This window comes from Chelmon rostratus, chromosome 19 (genome assembly GCF_017976325.1).
Source record: "Chelmon rostratus isolate fCheRos1 chromosome 19, fCheRos1.pri, whole genome shotgun sequence".
In the NCBI taxonomy this organism is placed as follows: domain Eukaryota; kingdom Metazoa; phylum Chordata; class Actinopteri; order Chaetodontiformes; family Chaetodontidae; genus Chelmon; species Chelmon rostratus.
Genome location: NC_055676.1, coordinates 19832516 through 19852074, shown reverse-complemented (window position 1 = coordinate 19852074; position 19559 = coordinate 19832516). Strand labels below are relative to the sequence as shown.

The window sequence follows — 19559 nt, the reverse complement described above, 5'->3', positions numbered from 1 at the left end:
CTCATGATACTGAAACACATAAGTCATTAAAAATCTGGAATTCAAACCCTCCGCGGATGAGAGGAGATCAATTTCTGTTTGTCTTCAGGGGAACTTAAAACTATTTGTTCTGATGTTCTTGCGACAATTACATGGATGACTGAGAAGGTGCTGGAGCTCGATTCCAAAATGCTACAAAGACATCTGAGACCAAAAATCAATTGCTGGAGATACTTTAACTGAGCTTAATGTATTCCCTGTGAGATACAGAGAAATCATCTTATCACTGAAAGTTATTACTATGCTTTCTAAAGTCATGCCTGGTGGGAATTTTGTGCACAACTGGAGGACAGACAGTTCAATTTAAAAGATAAAAAAGTATTTTTTTTAAATTGGTCATCAATAATTAGTCATACAGCTTTAATATTTCCACTGCTTTACTGACAAAAGTAGATCTTACACCTTGTGCATGATGATTAATCCAGGTTTTGGGATGTAAAGTGACAATTTCTCCCAAAGGTAAATTGTGTAAGTTAAAAAATAATTCGAGATACTTATTTTCTTACCACACAGGAAGCAGGATCTGAAGTGTATTCCTTTCCTCTGCCCTTAGAGATGGCGTATATCTGTTTGACAGAAAATTCCACGCATTCAGAGAAAATAGCGGCACTCGCTCGTCCCTGTGTGAGACTCTGTGCATCTGCTCGGTCCGCCTGCCAGGCAGAGACTGCCTCAGTGCTTATAGATGACAGAGAGGAGGGAGGTGTGCTGGGCTGGTGGTGCAGGTGCTGGGAACAATACATGCCCGGAGGCGTTGTGTGAATTGAATTCAATGTATACTGCATTGGGTGAGACAGAGCTGTCACCCTGTGCACTCCTTGCCAATGATGGACAAAAGGCTGGGCATCTGAAGAGACTCAGACACATGTCTTCTTTGGCCTCAGGAGAACACATAGGTGTTATTGAGCATCAGCGCTCACCGCTCACCTGCACTGATCAGGTCATGCAAAAGTCAGGTGTCACCATTCACTACTCACACCTGCACTGCTGCAGAGGGGAAAACGTGTAAGCGGTGCACAGAAGTCTCTGCACCTGAATCTAACTTGATTAGAGTGCGGCATTTTAATGAATCTATAGCACATGTTGGCTGAAGTGTTTTAATTAATGCGGGTTGCAGCACGTCAAATGAAAGGAAAGCTGGACACGGTATTGCAAACAGAATTAGTGATTAATGGCATGTGCTGAGGGGTTAAAAACAGATGAGAGATGAAGGGTTGAGAAGTCGGGAGCAGCTCAGTTTATCCCATCTTTGCATTGTTCTGCTCATTGTGCGTTCAATTACTGTGATTACGCTCAAACATTGTTAAATAATAACAATTAGACACACACACAGAACTTATAGCAAAAAAAAAAAAAAATTGATTTCAAGCAATTCTGGCAAGTTGTTTTCAAATGATATCTTCTCGTTAAGGTTTAATTGAGGTCGTAATCCTCACCTGACCAAGATGGCAGCGTGAAAAACTGCAGACAAAACAATACAAGCTAAATGCTATCATCCACATGCTAATGTACTCACAACGACAGTGCCAACACGCTTCATCTCAGTTTAGATTATGCATGCTAACATTTTCGCTAATCAGCACACAGCACAAAGTCAGCCTACAGCTGAGGCTCATGGGAATGTCATTAGTTTTTTTGTCATAAACTTAATATTGGACAAATTTTGACCTGATGATGGTACTAAAGGAAAAGTCAGGGGATCACCCAAGTTATGGCAAAGTTAATCCCATCCCTCCTCTTCTTCCTCGAGGCTGCTGACCAACAATTTCTAACAGAGCTCTTTTTTTTTTCTTCTTCAATGGCTGCCTGCGCTCGTCCCTCCGGGCTACACTTCTGTTTCATTTCCTGTAATACCTGTTCCCTTGCTTATAAAATGCTGATGTCCCACATGCAACTCATCATTTCATTTCACCTGACTGACCTCTGCAGAAGGTCAATCAATGCTGGGCCCCTCTATTCTTCATCAGCTGTGTGTTACACCGAACACTTTTCATGTGTCTTGCGGTTTTTGACGAAGTGCAGCATGAAAACAGTTCATTTATTCATTTTGTCTGTCCTCCGGTGTAAATCCACAAAAAAAAGAAAGAAAGAAGAGGACACGGGATAAAGAGACTAAATAATGTCCACAACTCACCGGAGGATGTGGAAATTTGAAAACATGAGTTATTAGCATTCTCTTCATCTGGTAAACCTTTCGCAGCAGCGTTTGAAAAAGTTCTGTCTGCACTAATGTCCCCCTGCTGCTAATGAAAAAAACATGCATTCGCCTTTTGGTGTCTCTGGAGACAGAAATGTACAAACCCCTATTTTTCTGAGGTGAAAGACGGCAGTTTTGTTACACTAATGTTGGGCTTGCGGTGACCTTGAAACAGAAAAACAGAAAATACAAACAGCATCTGTGATACACTGAACAGCAAAACATACAATATGAAAAATACAACTGCCTCACAGCAGGTTCGAACCAGACCTCCTGCTGGGAACTGCCTGCATGAGGTTTACATGTTCAGTCAGTATCTGTGACAGTATAGCTCTTTTCAGCCATTAAGAACAAAACACTGCTCAAACTGCTGAAGACATAAATTCCTTTTACTGCTTTATTTAACGTTTGCCTGTGAGAGGATCTTTTGTTCTCACAAGCAGCATCAATAATGCATTTTAAAGTGTGTTTTGCAGTAGAAGGCTTCATTAATGACCACTGTGAGTGTGATGGTCACTCGACTGCACTTTTTTTTTTTCATGGAGGCCTATTTTGGCCTGAGATGAAGTTATGCATGATAAGAATAAAAATGCAATTGCCTCAGAAGTCACCCTGCACAGTTTCTGGCTTCCTCCAATTTTCCACAAGCTCGTTCTCGAATCCGTCCAATCACATCCTGACTTGCTCACCTTCAGCCAATGGACATCTCCATTCAAAGTCGCCCCGGTCTCCAGCTGCATTTCTCATCACCACCACCAGGGGAGGCTGCAGGGCAGGATGGCTGGCAGCAAGCTTATAAACTGCGTTCACAATGAATTTAACCTTACTTAGTTTCTTATCTGCCAATTGAAATTCTAATGACATGTTAGAATTATGCAATAAGTAAAAAATATTGACTAATCTCATAATTTTAAATTTGTGAATCAAACACTGGCTTCTAGAGTGCCTTCCTCTTTTTCATTTTTAACCACTGTAGAGAAAGGTGAGGTGAGGGGTGTTCAGATCGTTGCAATCTGCACCATCACCACTAAATCCTACACACTGGACCTTTAAACTAAAAAAGTAACTCTAACTGCAAATGTAATGGATTAAAAGTACAGTATTCTTTGCTCCATTAAAACTCATTAAAAGTCTCAAAAAGTCTCATCCTGTTAGTTCCCTTGGAGAACTAATTGTAAAACATGTTTTCACTCTTTGCTTTGTTTGGAAAGTAAAACATCTTAGTGAATGTTCAGTAAGTAAACCAGCTATGAGTCCACTAATACTGAGTCCAGAGAGCTGCTGGTCCGGGTTCCCAGGGAGAACGGACAGATGAGGGCCAAAGAGTGTTCAGGTGATCAAAGATTCCACAAGGAGAGCAGACCAGAGCAGGTGAGCTCGGTACACCTGAGCAGACACAAAATGAACGTCAGGAAAACTGATCAGAAACCGGTAGCAAGCTGACAGAGACTCAGCACATAAAGAGGTCTGTGTCATTACCACTCAGGTAGGCAGATGATTTGACAAGTACCAGACGATCTCCTGGAGCTTATATACTGTGTAGGCAAGCGGGTCTTGATTACTTCATTGAACACACCTGTGCTCAATCAGCGAGAAGGCTGGCCCGACCTGTTGGCCACGCCCCTTCAGTGATGCCACTCAACTGGACAGACAGGGTAGAGACAGACAAGAGACAAGAGGAGGAGATACTGTAGCGATACTATAATTACAAACTGACAGACCACCGAACCTGAGCTGCACTCCTACAACACCTTCTCTGAACATTATGTTCCCTGTGTGAGGGTGAGAACAGAGAATTATCAATTAACAGACATGAGCCAACATAAAGCGCGGCGTAAGCAGCAGACAGCAACCGAATTAAATATAGATACAGATTGATTTTATTAACAGTGACACTGTTAATAACAAATGCATGATTGCCTTGGCTGGCAAAGAGAAGGACATTTTATTTAGAAAAAAAAGAAGGACTATGTGCTCTTGCTGAACTGCCTGTAACACCCACAGGGAAAACGCACTGATGGCTCCTCTTGACTGAGAAATTAGTCAAAGACCAGAATCTGGACAGACAATGAACCTCGGAGACCATGTCAGGGGAGGATGTGCTTTGTGTTGAGAGCCAGCGGGCACACTCTCAGTTTATTAAGAGTGTTAATCAGTTCCTAGCCCCGGCATAGATCACTTGTTTTTCAAAGAAGTTATTAATATCCTTCATTTCACATGTAAAATAAAGGGAGCCCATCCAATCTGAGCAGAGTTGTGCAAGGAAGTGAATTTCCTCTTTTAATATCAGAATCAGCTTTATGACCAAGTGTGTGAACATCTACAAATAATCTTACTCTGGTTTTTCATTGCTCTCGATGTTACACACAGTTCCGGTTGAAACAGATATGAAACAGTCATACGGCTAAAACAAGGACATCAAAGCTGAACACATGCAGAACTACTATCTGCATGACAACAGGTGAAAAAATAGGTGCGTATATAAATATATAGCAATGATCAGCAACGATGTCCATACAAGGCAAACCATTCTGTAAATTGTAGACAATACAAATAGTCCAAAGACATTAATCCTGAGTAGATATGTATCAAGTGAGTAAATGCATGTAAAAATGTTAATATACAGTCCTGTGTATATGCACAGTGCAGGATTTATGTACATTTGGATGATATGTTTGTATTGTGCTTGTATTTATCTTGTGTTATTCGTGTTTTTACCCGCTCTGTAAAGTGTCCTTGAGTGTTCTGAAAGGCGCTTCTAAATAACATTTATTATTATTATTATTATGTGCAATGGTATAAAAGTCTATTTTAAACTATATATAGATATTTAATTTATAATTTGAAGGAAAGTGGATGTTTTGGTGTTGCAGGTCTGTTGGCACTGTGTGGCTGATGTAACTGTTCTGAGTCTGGTTGTGTTGGTGTGCAGAGCTCTGTAGCACCCACCAGAGGGGAGACGTTGGAACAGGTTGCATGATGGGTTCGCAGTGACGTTTCCTGACTTTGGACATGTCAAAGTCCTGAATGGAGGGCAGGTTGGCAGTGGTTTTCTCTGCAGTCCTGACCCACTGTTCCTGTCCAGCTCAGTGGCCAATCGAAGCCAGACAGTGATGGAGGTGCGGAGAACAAACTGGATTATTGGTGCAGGACTCCTCTGCTGGGCTGTTCCCTCTTTGCATAGTTTAAACCACACAACCAATATGAACTACTACCTAATGAGGCACCATTTGTATTGAGCATTTGGGTTGCCAGGTTGTGAAGAGTCGCTGAACCCTTACCTAGACCACGATCCTTTTACATCCTCTGACATTAGAAATACATTGGATGTATTATACGTGTGAGAGCTGTCTGTTATGCGGTGAACAGGTGCAGAGGTTCTGGATGTTTTTAAGGTAATCCCCTCCTGACTGTCACACCATCACTCACGTTCAGTCACTGGAGCAACACCTGCAATATCCAATAACACTAACCCGAGCAAAAAAAACATCAATGTTCTCTCTCACGCTGCGAGTTAATTATAACAGGTTTTTTTTTTCCTCTCGGCAATGACAAGAACACAGTGAGTCACAGTAATGAGCCAATTAGTTTCATTACAGCTGACTCAAGTCCTGTGATCGTGGAAACTATGCAGCCTTCCTTTCTTATCTTCGCTGTGAGACTGAGCACTTCAGCAGCGTGTGATCACGCTGCCCGCGGCTTAGCTCTTCAACTCGAGTCATCCCCCTTAAAACACACGTGCACTGCACGTGTCTGCCGAACCAGATTTTGCTGCAATAACCCTTCTGTAGCGGCACCGGCAGAAGTCTGGAACACTCTTAACTGACGTGCATGCTTGCATGAAATGTATATTCAGACGTAAACCCTTTGTGTGTGTTGCTGATCATATCTACTGTCCATATCAGACTTCACTCAATGTTGTTTCAAGCCCTCACAGTAGGGAACATTTGGAGGCTGCATGGTCAAAACTTCATGATAATAATGAAAAACACACATAACCATGTTTTTAAGAATCATTTGGACTGTTTTATTGCTCTCATTCAGAACACTGCTCCATTAAAAAAAAGAAACAAAACACCTACATGTGCTTCCTTCTGAGTAATCTGTGGTTAGTGAGTACATGAGATGCTTGTATAAAATTGGTTTCAGAGTTAAAATATGAAAAACGTTACATGAATCGTGGAATCAGAACCTCAAAGTCAAAAAGTCAAGTTACACATACAGAACAAAGTGGAAGACAATGTGTTTTTTTTTTGATTGTTGGTTCAAAATCACTTCAACAGTCTTGTGCTTCACATGTCGGCGTGATTGTGAAAACACTGATTAAAGCCCTTCTTTGTGCTACAAATCAAACAGCACTGATTGTGAAAGTCCTTGTTCCTCAAGAAATACATGTACATTTCAGCTGATTGAGATGAAATACACTCAGATATGCAATGATCGACGAAGCAGTTTAACTTACAGTGTATACTTCAATCAGAAGTAGAAGCATGATCAGGTCATTTTGAATAAAACAGGAAATTCAAGACATTACTCATCAAACTGCTTCTAGATGGGATTTAGATACTGATGCACTAAAGACAGTTGAAGCAAAATGTGAATTAAAAATAAATGCTTTTTACCCTGTATACAACAAAGCAGTAGTTCTTCCAGGACTGGAAGTCACAACGTTGCATTGCCTCACAGTGATTGTTTGTTGGTTTGCATTAAAAAAAAAATACATAATTTAAAAAACAAAAATTGACTCAAAGGTTGAAAATTTATCACATTAACAAGCTTTTAAATACGATCACATTTTAAAGGAAATAAATCAACTCAATTAGGCTTTTGGGGTTGAGTTCACAGTCAAGTGTGTGAGAACATTAAACTGCATTCATAGAGGGTTAAAACAGACAGGCCATCACTGCCTTTGAACTTAAGTACAAGAAACATCAAAAAATTTACATTTTACTGAGGTTTTATTTGCAATAGCAATTTTTAAAATTTTTGGTTGGTGGGACAAAGAAATGTATTAAAAAAACGTAAAAACATAATTTTGGTGGAATTACCCTTTAAAAACACTGCAAAAAAAATCATACATAGTTATCTCATATGGACAAACAAGAAAAACAAAAATATCTTAATGTCTAAAAACATCATAAGTGTTACAGATCATGAAGGAAGAAAGTGAAGATTCAGAGATCCTATGCAGTGCCAGTTGAAAAAAAAAAAAAATCAGTGTTTGATCACAAATAATTGCACGACAGATGATTTTAATATAGAATGCCTGGCACCTACAGAAAAATAAGAGGTAGAGCTACAAACAGGTTTAATACATCTATGTCTCCCTAAAACAGGGAAAGAGACAGCCGAGTGGGGACAGACCACAGGGAGAATACCTTCCAATTTGCACCAATCGGGGGGTCAAATGGTAAAGTCTTAATTAAGATTCATACAGCAAGTCATTTTGCCGCGAGTTTAAATAGAATAAATATAGAAAAAAGGAACAAAAAGGAAGATTAGTACACAAAAAAAGAGAAGTTCCAGGCTGTCAGGCGTTCAATGATTTCTTTTCTGTCATACTGAGACAAACATGATATTCTCACTTCATCTTCTGGACGTGTTTTATGACCGTGCAGCCTTAGATGGACGCTCGATAAATAATGAATATGCCCATAAATACAAAAATGAATGTTTGCTCATGGCTGTGCACAGATGACCCTCTGTAGCCCTTTTGTTCACAAGTAAAGGAGGTTTTCTTGTGTGTATTCACCTCCGAATGCAGTACCTCCGCTACATTTTAAATCTTAAGCTTCTAGTAGTTCTGACTTCATGTCTATAAGTAATATTGAAAGAAGAGTATTAAGAGTCTGGTTATGTTTGGTGTTATTTGGAAATAATCTGTAAAAACTTGTGAACTCATCCTGATATGTACAGGGTGAAAGAAAAACAGTTGTGGAAGCTGTGAAGCCACCTGTAGTTCAGACACCTGTTGATCCTGGACATCTTTATGAGAACACGTCTTTAGCTGGACGCTTATCATACATGATCAGCTCACACATTCACAAGATATTAATGTCCCCTAAAAACTTCATACAGATGATTAGAGTAGCCCTTTGTTTTCTGCAAGAACTCGTGCAGATGAAGGCTCAAGCATGGCCCTCGTTAATATTCAGTACCACCAAACTGCTTCAATTTTAAGACAAATACTTCCAGCCATTCTGATTTACGTCTGCACAAGAGGAATATTAAAACACCATTACGAAGCGGTACGATAGTACAAAAGAGGATGGTCATGATTGTTAGTTGTGCTGTATCTTTGGAAAAATTCATTCACAGATCTGTTTCAGAGCCCTTCTTCCAGAAGAAACCGTTCTCCTCAGAGTCCCCGTCTATTCGGATCTGAGGCAAACCTTTCGTGTAAGAACCTCTGTCAAGACTGAAAAAGGAAGAGATACAAAGCAACATAAATATGGCGTTGTGTGAATTCAGAGTGATACCGTATGAATAACTTCGTATGTGATGCGAATTCCAGCTGGTACTCACTTACTCGGCCACCGTGGGAGACTCAAAGTAGTGCTCAGCACGGCGAATGCGTGTTAAGGAAAGTCTGGGATTGATCTCCTGCGGGAAAAGAAAAGAAAGCCTCTTAAAAAAAAAAAACATTTCAAACATCTGGTGCGAAACAGCAGAAAAGATAAGAAAAGAAAAGGTGAGCGTTGCAAAGCTGCTTTTAAGGTTCAAACTGGCAGGTTGGAGCAGTGTTAAAGAATAGTCAGAAAAGCATATTGATCTTTTTACATTTGTTAGTGCATGCAAGAAGGCTTGTGTGACAGGAGAAAGTGTGAGCATTAAGCCTTTGGAAGCAAAGTTCGAGCAGCTCTTGAAAGCTACGACAAAGCAAACCCTTGCTAGTACTCACTATCCATAGATTTATCCCCCAACATGGGCTCCTGCTCCATCATATCCATAGAGATTTTTATACTGGGGATATTTTCATGGTAGGGGTAGTCAGACTGTGGGGGGACGGAGGGAGAAGATTAACACTTATGGACTTTAAGGATCTACAGGACGCTGTAGACAATCACATGACAACAGTGTATTTTGGTGTACTTTATCTACACACACAGGACGTTGAAATATTCACTTTTAAAGAATACTTACGAATTCGATTTCGCTGTCTATGCTTCCCTTCTTCTTGTTTTTCTTTTTCTTCTCATCCTCTTTCTTCTTCTTGTCTTTCTCTGGGATGACATCATCCAGGTAGCTGAGGTCATGCTGGGAGAACACGTAGTCCATCGCCTTGCGAACTGCAACCAATGCCAGGATCTGCGGGCAAAGAGATCGTCTGATTAGCTTGCATGCCCACAGGGACCTCGGTGTGCTCGTGCTTAGCTGCATCGGTGATAGCAGCCGTTTCTCACCATGACAGGGAAGATGATGGCAGCCACGGTAGATTTGAGGATCCAGAGGAGGGCCAAGCACAGACCCTGGATGAAGGTGAAGAGGTGGATGCGTCTCTGGGGTACGTGCCGCAGATAGATCAGGTCCGGCTGGTGCTTGGCTGGCATCAGGAGCAGCTGCAGGCGGTCCATGAACTGACAGAAGCAAACACACAAAGAGGTCAAGAGAATGGATTTGTATTGCAAACAGAGGTTTACAGAGGCAACAGGCTTTTTAACTTTTAGCAAGCCACCAGTGACTTTGTTTACAGCTTGTGTCTTAAGTGTTAGCTAGCCACCAGCAGATTTGCTTTCTTGTTGTGGTTTTGCTGCTAGCTAGCCGCCAATAGCATTGCTTTCATGTTGTGGTTTAGCTGCTCGCTAGCTTGCTGTAGCTTTGCTTCCATGATGTGTCTTAGCTTCTAACTAGCTTATTACTAGAAGTTTATGGTTGTTGCTGTGAGTGGGTGAGAGGCTTTTTAACTTTTAGCTAGCCACCAGTAGCTTTGCTTACATGTTGTGTCTTAGCTGCTAGCTAGCCACCAGTGACTTTGTTTACACCTTGTGTCTTAGCTGCTAGCTAGCCACCAGTGACTTTGTTTACATCTTGTGTCTTACGTGTTAGCTAGCCACCAGTAGATTTGCTTTCTTGTTATGTCTTAGCTGCTAGCTAGCCACCAGTTGCTTTGCTTACATGTTGTGTCTTAGCTGCTAGCTAGCCACTGGCAGCTTTGCTTGCATTTGTTTGGTAAACCTACATTCAGGTTGTTTTTGTTCAGTTTTTCATTTGGGCAGAGCTGGACTGTGTGAACAGAAATGCTGCTATCACTGGGAATAAGCTAACATTATCTGTTGATGGTCAGTAAATACCTCCTACCTGAAGGCTAGCTGCTTGGCTAACTGCTCATTAATGAAACAACAGTAGAGAGTAATGTTCTTATTTATGCTGTTGAGTAATTACTAATGTAATTAAATCTGTAATGTAATTAAGTAAGTAAATAATTAAAATGTGATGGTAATCCATCACATAACTTCCCAGCACTGGTTAGCAGGCACTGAACAGGTCAAACTCACCTGGACACCATTGAGTGACGCCACCCCCATGTAGAGGAACACGCCGTAGAGCACAGGCATGGGAATGAACTGAAGGACACAGAGCACAATGTAAAGAGTCATTACCATGATATGTGAATGGTTGTATTGTTGAGACATTAGAGCCTTTATTTTTAGCATCATCGCTCGGTTTAAAAATAGCCCACAAGCAGCTTTTCTAAGAACGTTTTTAGCCGGCACATCAGTGTCACTTGGCTGACATCGGTGCAGATTTGGCAACTACTTGCTCAGTATGGAACTTGGAAGAAAATCCACTACAATCTGGCAAGCTAGTGCAGCAAATTTGCAAAATAAGCAAGTACTAATTATGTCAGAAAGATGCAAAGGCATGTGAAAGAGCAATAAGACACAATTTACACTGAACATTTTGCATCTTTCCCAGACTCACTACAGAATACTGGATGACAAGCCAGTCTGGAGTGGAAAGTGTATTCACACAACCAGAGGCGCAGTATTCGCTATGTCCACATGGGGGAGTGCCAGCTCTAACAATCTCCTCTCAGTGACTTCACATCTTTGGTTTGGCAGCTTAATGTGGGAATGGAAACTGGAGAAGGCACTCAGCGGCAATCGGAGCTTAAGCCCTGATGAACATGCTTATTTCACATCGCATTGCTTCAGATATGGGAGTTCCTAATCGGATGAATAAAAGATTTGAAATTATTCTAAATTTAAGAGGGGTGACAGGAGTTTGTCCTAAAAGGGCCGGACAGTTATCCATATTTCCATGGAAGAATTAAGAGGTTTGAGCACTACCTTGAGGATAGGGGCCATGAAGACAGAGAGTCCTGTCAGGAGGAACACAAAGATGCCGGTGACTCTTTGCTCCCTGGATTGGTGGAAAAGATGAAAAACACTGATCACAAACATGAAAGGCAATAGACTTGTTTCCCAGTCTCAGGGATCCATTTTTAATAGCTGTGCATGCTCAAACAGGAGCATTTAAAAAGGTGAGAATTTCACCTTAAGGCTTGGGGAACATGTTTCATCTACCACATCTTCCACAAACTTGTTTCCTTGTTAATGATGTTTTCAGTGAAGCCATTCTCTGTAAAGTTCAATTGCTGTGCAAGTATACGTAAAAAACAAAACTAAAAGGGCTCTGCATTGGCCATTTATGGTTAACCATTGGGAGTATAGCAGGAGGAAGCGAGGCTTGTTACCTGCACATATTTTCAAATGATTCGTGCAGCCCTGCCCACGGTCCGAAAAGTTCTGTTACTCTACCTTTTAGCCAAGAGATTTAATTACACCAAACATAAACACACCTGGGAATCTAAAATAAATGTAATTAACCACCTGTTGCTGTCAAAAGCCGACAACGCTCTGGGAAGAGAGAGACAGGAGTCGAAACTTTTGCTGTGGACCATCATGAAAGAAACTATTTAATTCTTAAATGGCACTGCGGTTGCTCACCTCACGCCCAGGAATTTGGGCTGCTCCCCGGGGGCTGACGTCTGGGTCTCCATTTTCAGAGAGTCAATGTGGGCGATGGAGATGACGGTGGCAGCCACATACCACGGCAGGCCCATGAAAGAGCAGATAATCATCAGGATGGCCACCCAGAACAGATCCAGGTGATAGCCTGCCCCTTTCTGAGAGGACACAAAGCTCACAGTGAACCACAGTATACACATAAAGAACGCATCAAGTGGATTTCTCCAGACATCAAAATGATGTTGTGGTTGCGCACACAAATGTAAACTCACAGCAAGCAGGGCCACAGTGTTAGTGTTCTTAATTAGTACCCATTTACATTCTACACTATAAACAAATATAATACAACTTAAATTATTACATTTGAATATTCTAGGTCGCAAAGATGGATTAACATTAAGAAATTCTCTATTTAAAAAAAATTATTTAGACAATTGTGCAGGGAGAATTTGCAGCTATATGTGTTTTTGGGTGGACAGTCATTTCCAAATCCTGGCTACAGCCCTTCATTTCCATTAGTTTTATCCTTTATTCACTCACTGCATTTAGAATTTTTAAAAAGGATAAAACCTTGAGACGGTGCACCAACCTTTAGCTTGTGCTCTTTCCTGTTGACAATCACAGCAGTGATCTGCTGGTCCATGAAAATCAGAATGGTGACCAGCAGAGCGGGGAGTGCGGCCGCCAGGTACACCCACCAGGGGTTCCCTCCGAAAGGAGGAATAAACCAGCCCCTCTTGGGACTCGTGGGCTAGACAAAAAGAAAGAAGTACAAGGCTGTTAAAGTGGCCTGGACGTGACGAGCGCATCATCTTCTTTCTGCGTGGACACAGTCCAGATCTCTCTGACATGGATAACATCTCAAACAGAGCAGGAAAAAATTCCAAGCGGTTGCTCCACGCTTTCAGAAAGTCTTAACACTGAACAGAGTCTGAAATTACTGCTGCATTGCTGCGCTTCAGAAATCTGTGATTTAGGACTCTGCGGTCAAACAAAGCTAGCTCTGTCCTCGCGACTAAAAGATCCTCTGTGTTCTCACATCACCTATAATCACGTTGTTATTCGATGCAGGTACCCGTTCCTCTACCCCATCATTCCCTTCCTCTGTGTCAAGGGGTGAAGGGGGGGGGGTCTTAATGCCAGCTAAGGGACATTTGAGCTTTGACTGGCTGTTCTTCAGTTTCAGGTGATATGTACTGCTAACTTCACGAACCCACAAAGAAAGCTTTATACTGGGATTGTAAAGAATTTCGGCTTTCTGGCAGAAACATGGATCATTATCAGTGAAATCAGAGGAAACTGCACCTGGCTGGTCACTTCGGTGCAATGATCTCAAACACACAGTGAAATGGCGACTAATAGTTTGTGAATGAACATCACTTTTCTCTCTCGGGCACTTGGTCCACGTGGCGCACGTACCTTGAATTCACTTGGCACTATGAGCTTGGGAGTGTTCACACTGACGAAGGCGTCCACGCCGCAGAAGAGAAGGATGGTCAAGATGATCGCAAAGTCACTGATGAGCTTCCTCACCTGGGAGGAGGAAACGTTTACAGCAGCTTTGAGTGTCTTTTCCTTTGTGTACAGGCTCCAGTGACATTTCTCTATGTGTGTCCAACAAAGACTTGCATCCTGTTCAACTGCATTTTTGTAGATAGACAAACATTGGCAGATATTACCTCACTGTGGCTTTTACTACTGCAAGTCCAGTGTGTGCAATTAAAACTGTCATTTCTAGAATGTAACAGTTGTTCACCACTAGGCGACTAATAATTGTTAGCAGGTTTTTAACCAGACCAAAGGCTGATAAACAGCTACTCAAATCAATATTATGCAAACGGTACAATTTGGTGTAATGTTACAACATCAAAGTTCAAATGCTGGGTTCAGGGACCACGTTCAGACTGAAACATCTCAGCATCTATTGGATGAATTGCCATGAAATTTTTACCAGCTGTGGATGAATCCTAAAGACTTTAGTGATCTTCTGACTTTTTATTTAGCGCCAGCGCGAAATTCACTGCAGTGACTTTCATTGAAATAGCTCTACAACTATTGGATGGACTGACATGAAATTTGGAGCATTCATGTTCATGTGAGTCCTATACTTTGCATTTAGCGCCATCACCAGGTCAAAATGATCACTGTCCAATACTTTTGTTTATGACCGTACACCTGAAAAACTTGGACACCATCAGCCTCAGCGGTGTTTTGTGATTATTAGCAAACTAAAGCATGCTAAAACACGAGACTATGATGTCGAACATTACACTTGTTTAACTTGATTATCATTGTGAGTATGTCAGCATGCTGATGTTAACATTTAGCTCAAAGCCTCACACCACTAGCATGGCTCTACACTCCTTATTCTCCAGCTGTTCAAAAATCAACGCTTTGTCGATCTTCATTTATTTTGGTGCTGTTACTGCTTTGACTAAAATGTGAATGAAGCGGCAGTAATTTATGGATCTGAGCTTAAGCCTGCGGCAGTCTTTGCATGTTCATTGTGTGATAGCCAGAAGTGATGTGTGCCGTAACTCACTGTGGTGGGGAAGAAGCGGCTTGTCTTGAACTGCTTCAGAGCCATGGAGCAGGTGTATGTCCCAAAGAACAGGATGAAGGACATCAGGGTGATGTCAGGCACGTAGCCACAGGTCTCCCCGACCAGCTGCCCGCCGTACTTCTGACACTGCTCCCTGGTCAGGGACGCCCAGGTGGCATTCGCTGGCTGCAGAGACAAGGACAAAGAGGCCCCTTCAATCAGCAAGCAACAACATTTGGAACAAAGAAAAAAAACCTCTGCTACAAAATGCCACAAACAGAAGGACACTACATACCAGATCAGTACTGTTTGTCCAGGCGGAGATATTGAGGAGTTCTGAGGAGTTGCCTAGTGAAGAGAAACAATGACATCTAATCACCAAAATGTGAATTACTAGCAGTATCACACTCGCCACTTTAGATCTGTGTCAGCGTCTCTCTCCTGAACAATCCTGCCAAGTCACTCGCAACACAGAAACTGATAGGGCTGTTGAGAAAGTAAACAGTGGTATCTCCAGGCCGACACATACTACTGTCGTTCGTTATCTGCACTGTAAACTGTTCTTTGAAACGGGACAAAACCAAATCAACCATTTAGCTTTCACTGTCTGGTATCGCTGCTGATACGGGAATTTGATGGCACTGAAATAATCAACAACAAGGAGTTTTTAGGTAAAAGGGTGGTTCAATATTTCTGAGTGGTGGTATCAGACAGCGTCTATGTCCGTGCATACAAGGAAAGCACATTTGTAATCTCTCTTTATGTGGCCATTCCAGCAATTTCTCTTAATCTGCTGCAGCAACAAGTGAGGACTACGTACGCGGCATGCAGTGGCAGTCGTACTGAGTGACGAGGTTGGGGTCGTAAGCAGAGTTAATGGGGTTGTGGTGGCCCAGCTTTATCATCTTTTTGAAAGCGTCGTAGATGAAGATGAAGCTGATGAGCGCGGAGAAGCCTTCCTCGGTGAAGCGCGTGAAGTACTGCACCAGGAAGCTGGCGTCTGTGGCGACCAGCACCAGACAGAATATGCCCGACCACAGGCCGATCCACAACCGGAACTCAAGGTAGTCGAAGCCGTTGTCTCTGAGGAGGAGGCACACAGGGGGATGGGTCATTTAGTACAAGTGTATTCCTTAGCCTCCATTTTTTATTTATTATATTAATTATAATGCCTCCAAGAAAACCCAATCTGAATGTTTTTAAAGGTTTTTAAATATTGGTGTAGTATTAGTGACTCTGAAGCTGTGAAACACTTGAAACCAGAGTTGTCAGCAGGCTTTTCTCTATATGGAAAATATACATAACCAGCAGCTGTAGACAGGCTGGCAGCTGCCACTGACTCAGCAACCCCTGACTTGAGGCATGGAAACATTTGGAGGACACAGACACCACAACATTCTTCGCTCACAGTGTAAAATTAAATGAGTGTGAATTATTAATCATGGAACACAATCAGCGTGGTGGTTGGTAATGCTAGAAGACGCTCTCCGGGAGAGGAAGAGAGTACAGTGGACGGAGGCGGCGTTTAACAACCTTTAATACCTGTCAGGTATTAAAGGTTGTTTAATAAAGGTTGTTTCACCCGGAGGCCAAACAGGTGGACTGTATATGTATTAGCAGATAAACATAGTGCTATCACAGGAGGTTTGTCTCTGCATCAGTCCGGACAGGAAGTTCAAACAGAAATAAATTAACATGCAGCTGGAAACTGCACCTGCAAGGATTTATAATAAGCACAAAAACGTCCAGAGAGACACTGTTAAAATACTGTAAACTCAGTTTAAAGCAAAGTTGTCAGCCTACTGTAAATCATCTCTTTGCATTCCTTTTGCTTTTATTTTTATTCTATTCATAGCAAGGATAAGATCTTTGCAAACACACAAACATCTGTCCTTTGGGGATAGCCGACTACTCGTAAATACTTCCCAGGCTTCTTCTTTTGAACTTCACCCTTGCTGACACTACTGACGGAGTTTCGTCACTAAGCGCTCACCTGCTGAAGGTGAAGAGGAGTCTTTCGAAGACGAGCACCGGGCCCGTGCTGCTGAGAATAGTCAGCGGCTGACCGGCCAGCAGGCAGAACACTGCTCCTGTCAGCGCCGTCCCCACGAAACTTTCCAACACTCCCTGCAAACACAAACAGACTTCACACACAGCTCGTGCAGCACGTTTGGCCTGGAAAATGCACAGAGGAGAAGAGGCTGCGCATTCACGCGCTGAGCGTGACTTCGTGTTAAGGCACATTCTTTGGTTATTATTGAGATTGAGTTTTTCTGCAGTAATTCTGCTTACTCAGCTGGAAGTTTTGTTTTCCCTGTATACATCACATAGCTGCAACGCCGGCCCTTCAGGACAGGCCTGTTTAATTTCCACTCATGTCAGTTGTCCCGTCTGCTGCACTGATACAGTAGACAGATGAGTAATTGACAACTAGGTCGTATTTCTGAGACCTGTGCTGACAAAGGGCAGGTGAGGGCAGGGATTCCCTCTGCTGTGCTCAGAGTAGAGGGATTGAGGAGTGCTGGGGGTGGTGGTGGTGGGGGTAATTGGAAATGCAGCCATGACGAGGCTACAGTGGCTGAGTAATCTGGATCTGTGGTTATTTACAGCCTGGGCAAATCCCCCGAGGCTGGTGCTCTGCAGGTCTGCTCGGATGCAGCTCTTTGCCCGGAGAGAGGCCAGAGCAAAGTCCTGGAGTGGCGGGACAACCTCACACACTCAGCTGCCAGGGGAACCAGGATGGATGCAGCAGTGTGTGCTATTATACCACAAACTGTGTAACTCTTCCATATGCAGGCAGCTCAACAGCAGGTACAACAGATGGATGCAGTATGAGCCTTTGAGCTCCAAATTAGCATGGCTTATCAGCTGCCTGAACTCTTTTTGCTGTTCATTAGTCTGTGACTTAACAGAGAGCTACGACGGTTCTTAAAACAGATTCAAGCCAGTGCCGTCAAACATTACCGCCATGCATGGACATGTGCTAGTGGCAATGCACCACCACTATTTAATCTAGTTACTTTCACATAATCACCCCCCTGCAATAAAAAACAGGCTTGTTTAGCATTAAAATCTATGCGGAAGTGATGAAACAACATGCTGGAAGCGGCTTTAGTTTGACTCAGTGCATCCCCCATCTTGTCTCAAAGGGGAAGTGCTGTGTGAACTGTGCATTTATGACGGTAAAAGGGGCACTTTTACACATGAAGGTCAGTTCACTTGTTGAGAATAGTTATATAATGTCTTCTGTGGCTCTGGAGGGAGCTTTTTAGAGTTTGAGAAAGTAGCCATAATGATTTCATCAGGGTTATCTGGACTTGAGATTCTGTAACAGAAAACCTGTGTAACAATTTAGAGGTGTGAGGTTTGAAAGACATGATCCATTATGTTGTATTGTGGGAAATGTAGTATAGAACCCCACCTCCTGCACTCTTTGACAATTTGAGTGAAATAAAAAGCTGTTACTGAGATACATCCAGTAACAAGGACAACTACAGGGTTTGTCACCTGCATGTTTTCTGTAGCATCGCCGAGTAAGCCTCCGAATGTGATCGCATTGGTGACTGTGCCCAGATAGATGAACAAGATCGTCGACAGAGACTGGATGTGTAGTGCATCATAGAAGTCGCTGGCAAAAAAAGGCAGCTTCCGCTTGATGTCCAGTATAAGACCTCCGCAAAACCTGGAGGACAGAAGCGCTCACGTTAGCAGCTGCCACATCGTTTCGTGGGAATACGAGCCGACACGTGATGAGCAGTAGGTGGGAAAAGAGATTAGAAATATTTTTCTCACAAAGAAAACTTGCTCTGAATGAAGGAAAACAAAAGGTTATTTAACTGTGAAGTGTTTTCATTGTTCTTCAGTCATGGAAGACTTACGAGGCTAACACCTAAATATTTTCTCGAGCTATGATTTTAACTTTACGATGCGTATCTTCACTGACAACCATCACACAGCAGCATGATTGCAATCACACTGCTAAGCCCTCATAAGGGCCCCGATGCCACCTTATGGTGTGAAGATCATGACAATGATCTATATAGCCATTTTTTTAAAGATAACATTGTATATTTAGACAAGCACTTTTACACTTTTAATCTGCAGTAATTTAAGAAAGTGAACTCTTAATTACTTTCTAGTGCGCTGAAGCTCCTCTCCAACCTGGTGTCCTCCTCCCCCGCCATGTCCTGCATCATGGGGAGTGTCGCCATTCATCTGAGGCGCCTCTAATCCGGCGTACATGTTCTTCCTTTAAAACAGAAGACAAGTACAGTCACATTGCACAAGCTGTCAATAAATTGAAGCTTGCTGACTCTGTCGGGTCATATGTCTTTTTATAAAACCTTTAACAACAAACACTTGTAATTTATGAAAATGTATGTCACACATGGGCCATTAAACCTATATGCAGATGAAAACTGAACACGAGAAACCATTTGTCTACTTAGAAAAAAGAGCAGCCAAGAAATCATAAGAAATAACACAATTTTTTTCTTATGACGGAAAAGTTTAATTTATAAGAATTAAAATGCAGCCTTGCTCAGTTCTATACACTAAGAGGGTTTTGCTGCTACAGCCTTACTTGGTCTGGTATGACCAGTAGCTTATGGTGGCTAATGTTAGCTAATGCTTGCAACTTTATCCAAATATTGCTGAAAATGGCCATTACTGATTCTGTTCTGACTTTCTGACTTTTCTCTCCTTGCACTGCTGTTACAATAGCTTAGCATTTCAGCATTTAGCATCCTATAATTGTACTTTGTAGCAGCTGTTCAGCAAAAGTTACACACTGTCGCTTTAAGAAAAAGAG

General features: G+C 42.2%; 1 protein-coding gene across 2 annotated transcripts in view; it reads right to left on the bottom strand.

Moving 5' to 3' along the window:
• Positions 1-6237: 6237 nt before the first annotated feature.
• Positions 6238-19559, bottom strand: part of LOC121623225 (electrogenic sodium bicarbonate cotransporter 1-like) — a 30368-nt gene continuing 17046 nt past the window's right edge. The window contains exons 11-26 of one of the 2 annotated variants that reach the window (XM_041960438.1): positions 18882-18998; positions 18257-18431; positions 16743-16876; positions 15570-15832; positions 15045-15097; positions 14750-14935; positions 13627-13740; positions 12797-12958; positions 12187-12365; positions 11527-11599; positions 10732-10800; positions 9640-9813; positions 9380-9544; positions 9138-9231; positions 8762-8839; positions 6238-8654 (exon numbers count right to left, since the gene is read on the bottom strand). In XM_041960438.1, coding sequence (XP_041816372.1) covers positions 8796-8839; positions 9138-9231; positions 9380-9544; positions 9640-9813; positions 10732-10800; positions 11527-11599; positions 12187-12365; positions 12797-12958; positions 13627-13740; positions 14750-14935; positions 15045-15097; positions 15570-15832; positions 16743-16876; positions 18257-18431; positions 18882-18998 — 2002 coding nt within the window. In that variant the 3' untranslated portion in view covers positions 6238-8654; positions 8762-8795. The remainder of the gene's footprint in view (positions 8655-8761; positions 8840-9137; positions 9232-9379; positions 9545-9639; positions 9814-10731; positions 10801-11526; positions 11600-12186; positions 12366-12796; positions 12959-13626; positions 13741-14749; positions 14936-15044; positions 15098-15569; positions 15833-16742; positions 16877-18256; positions 18432-18881; positions 18999-19559) is intronic. The other variant, XM_041960437.1, reaches the window with a different exon arrangement.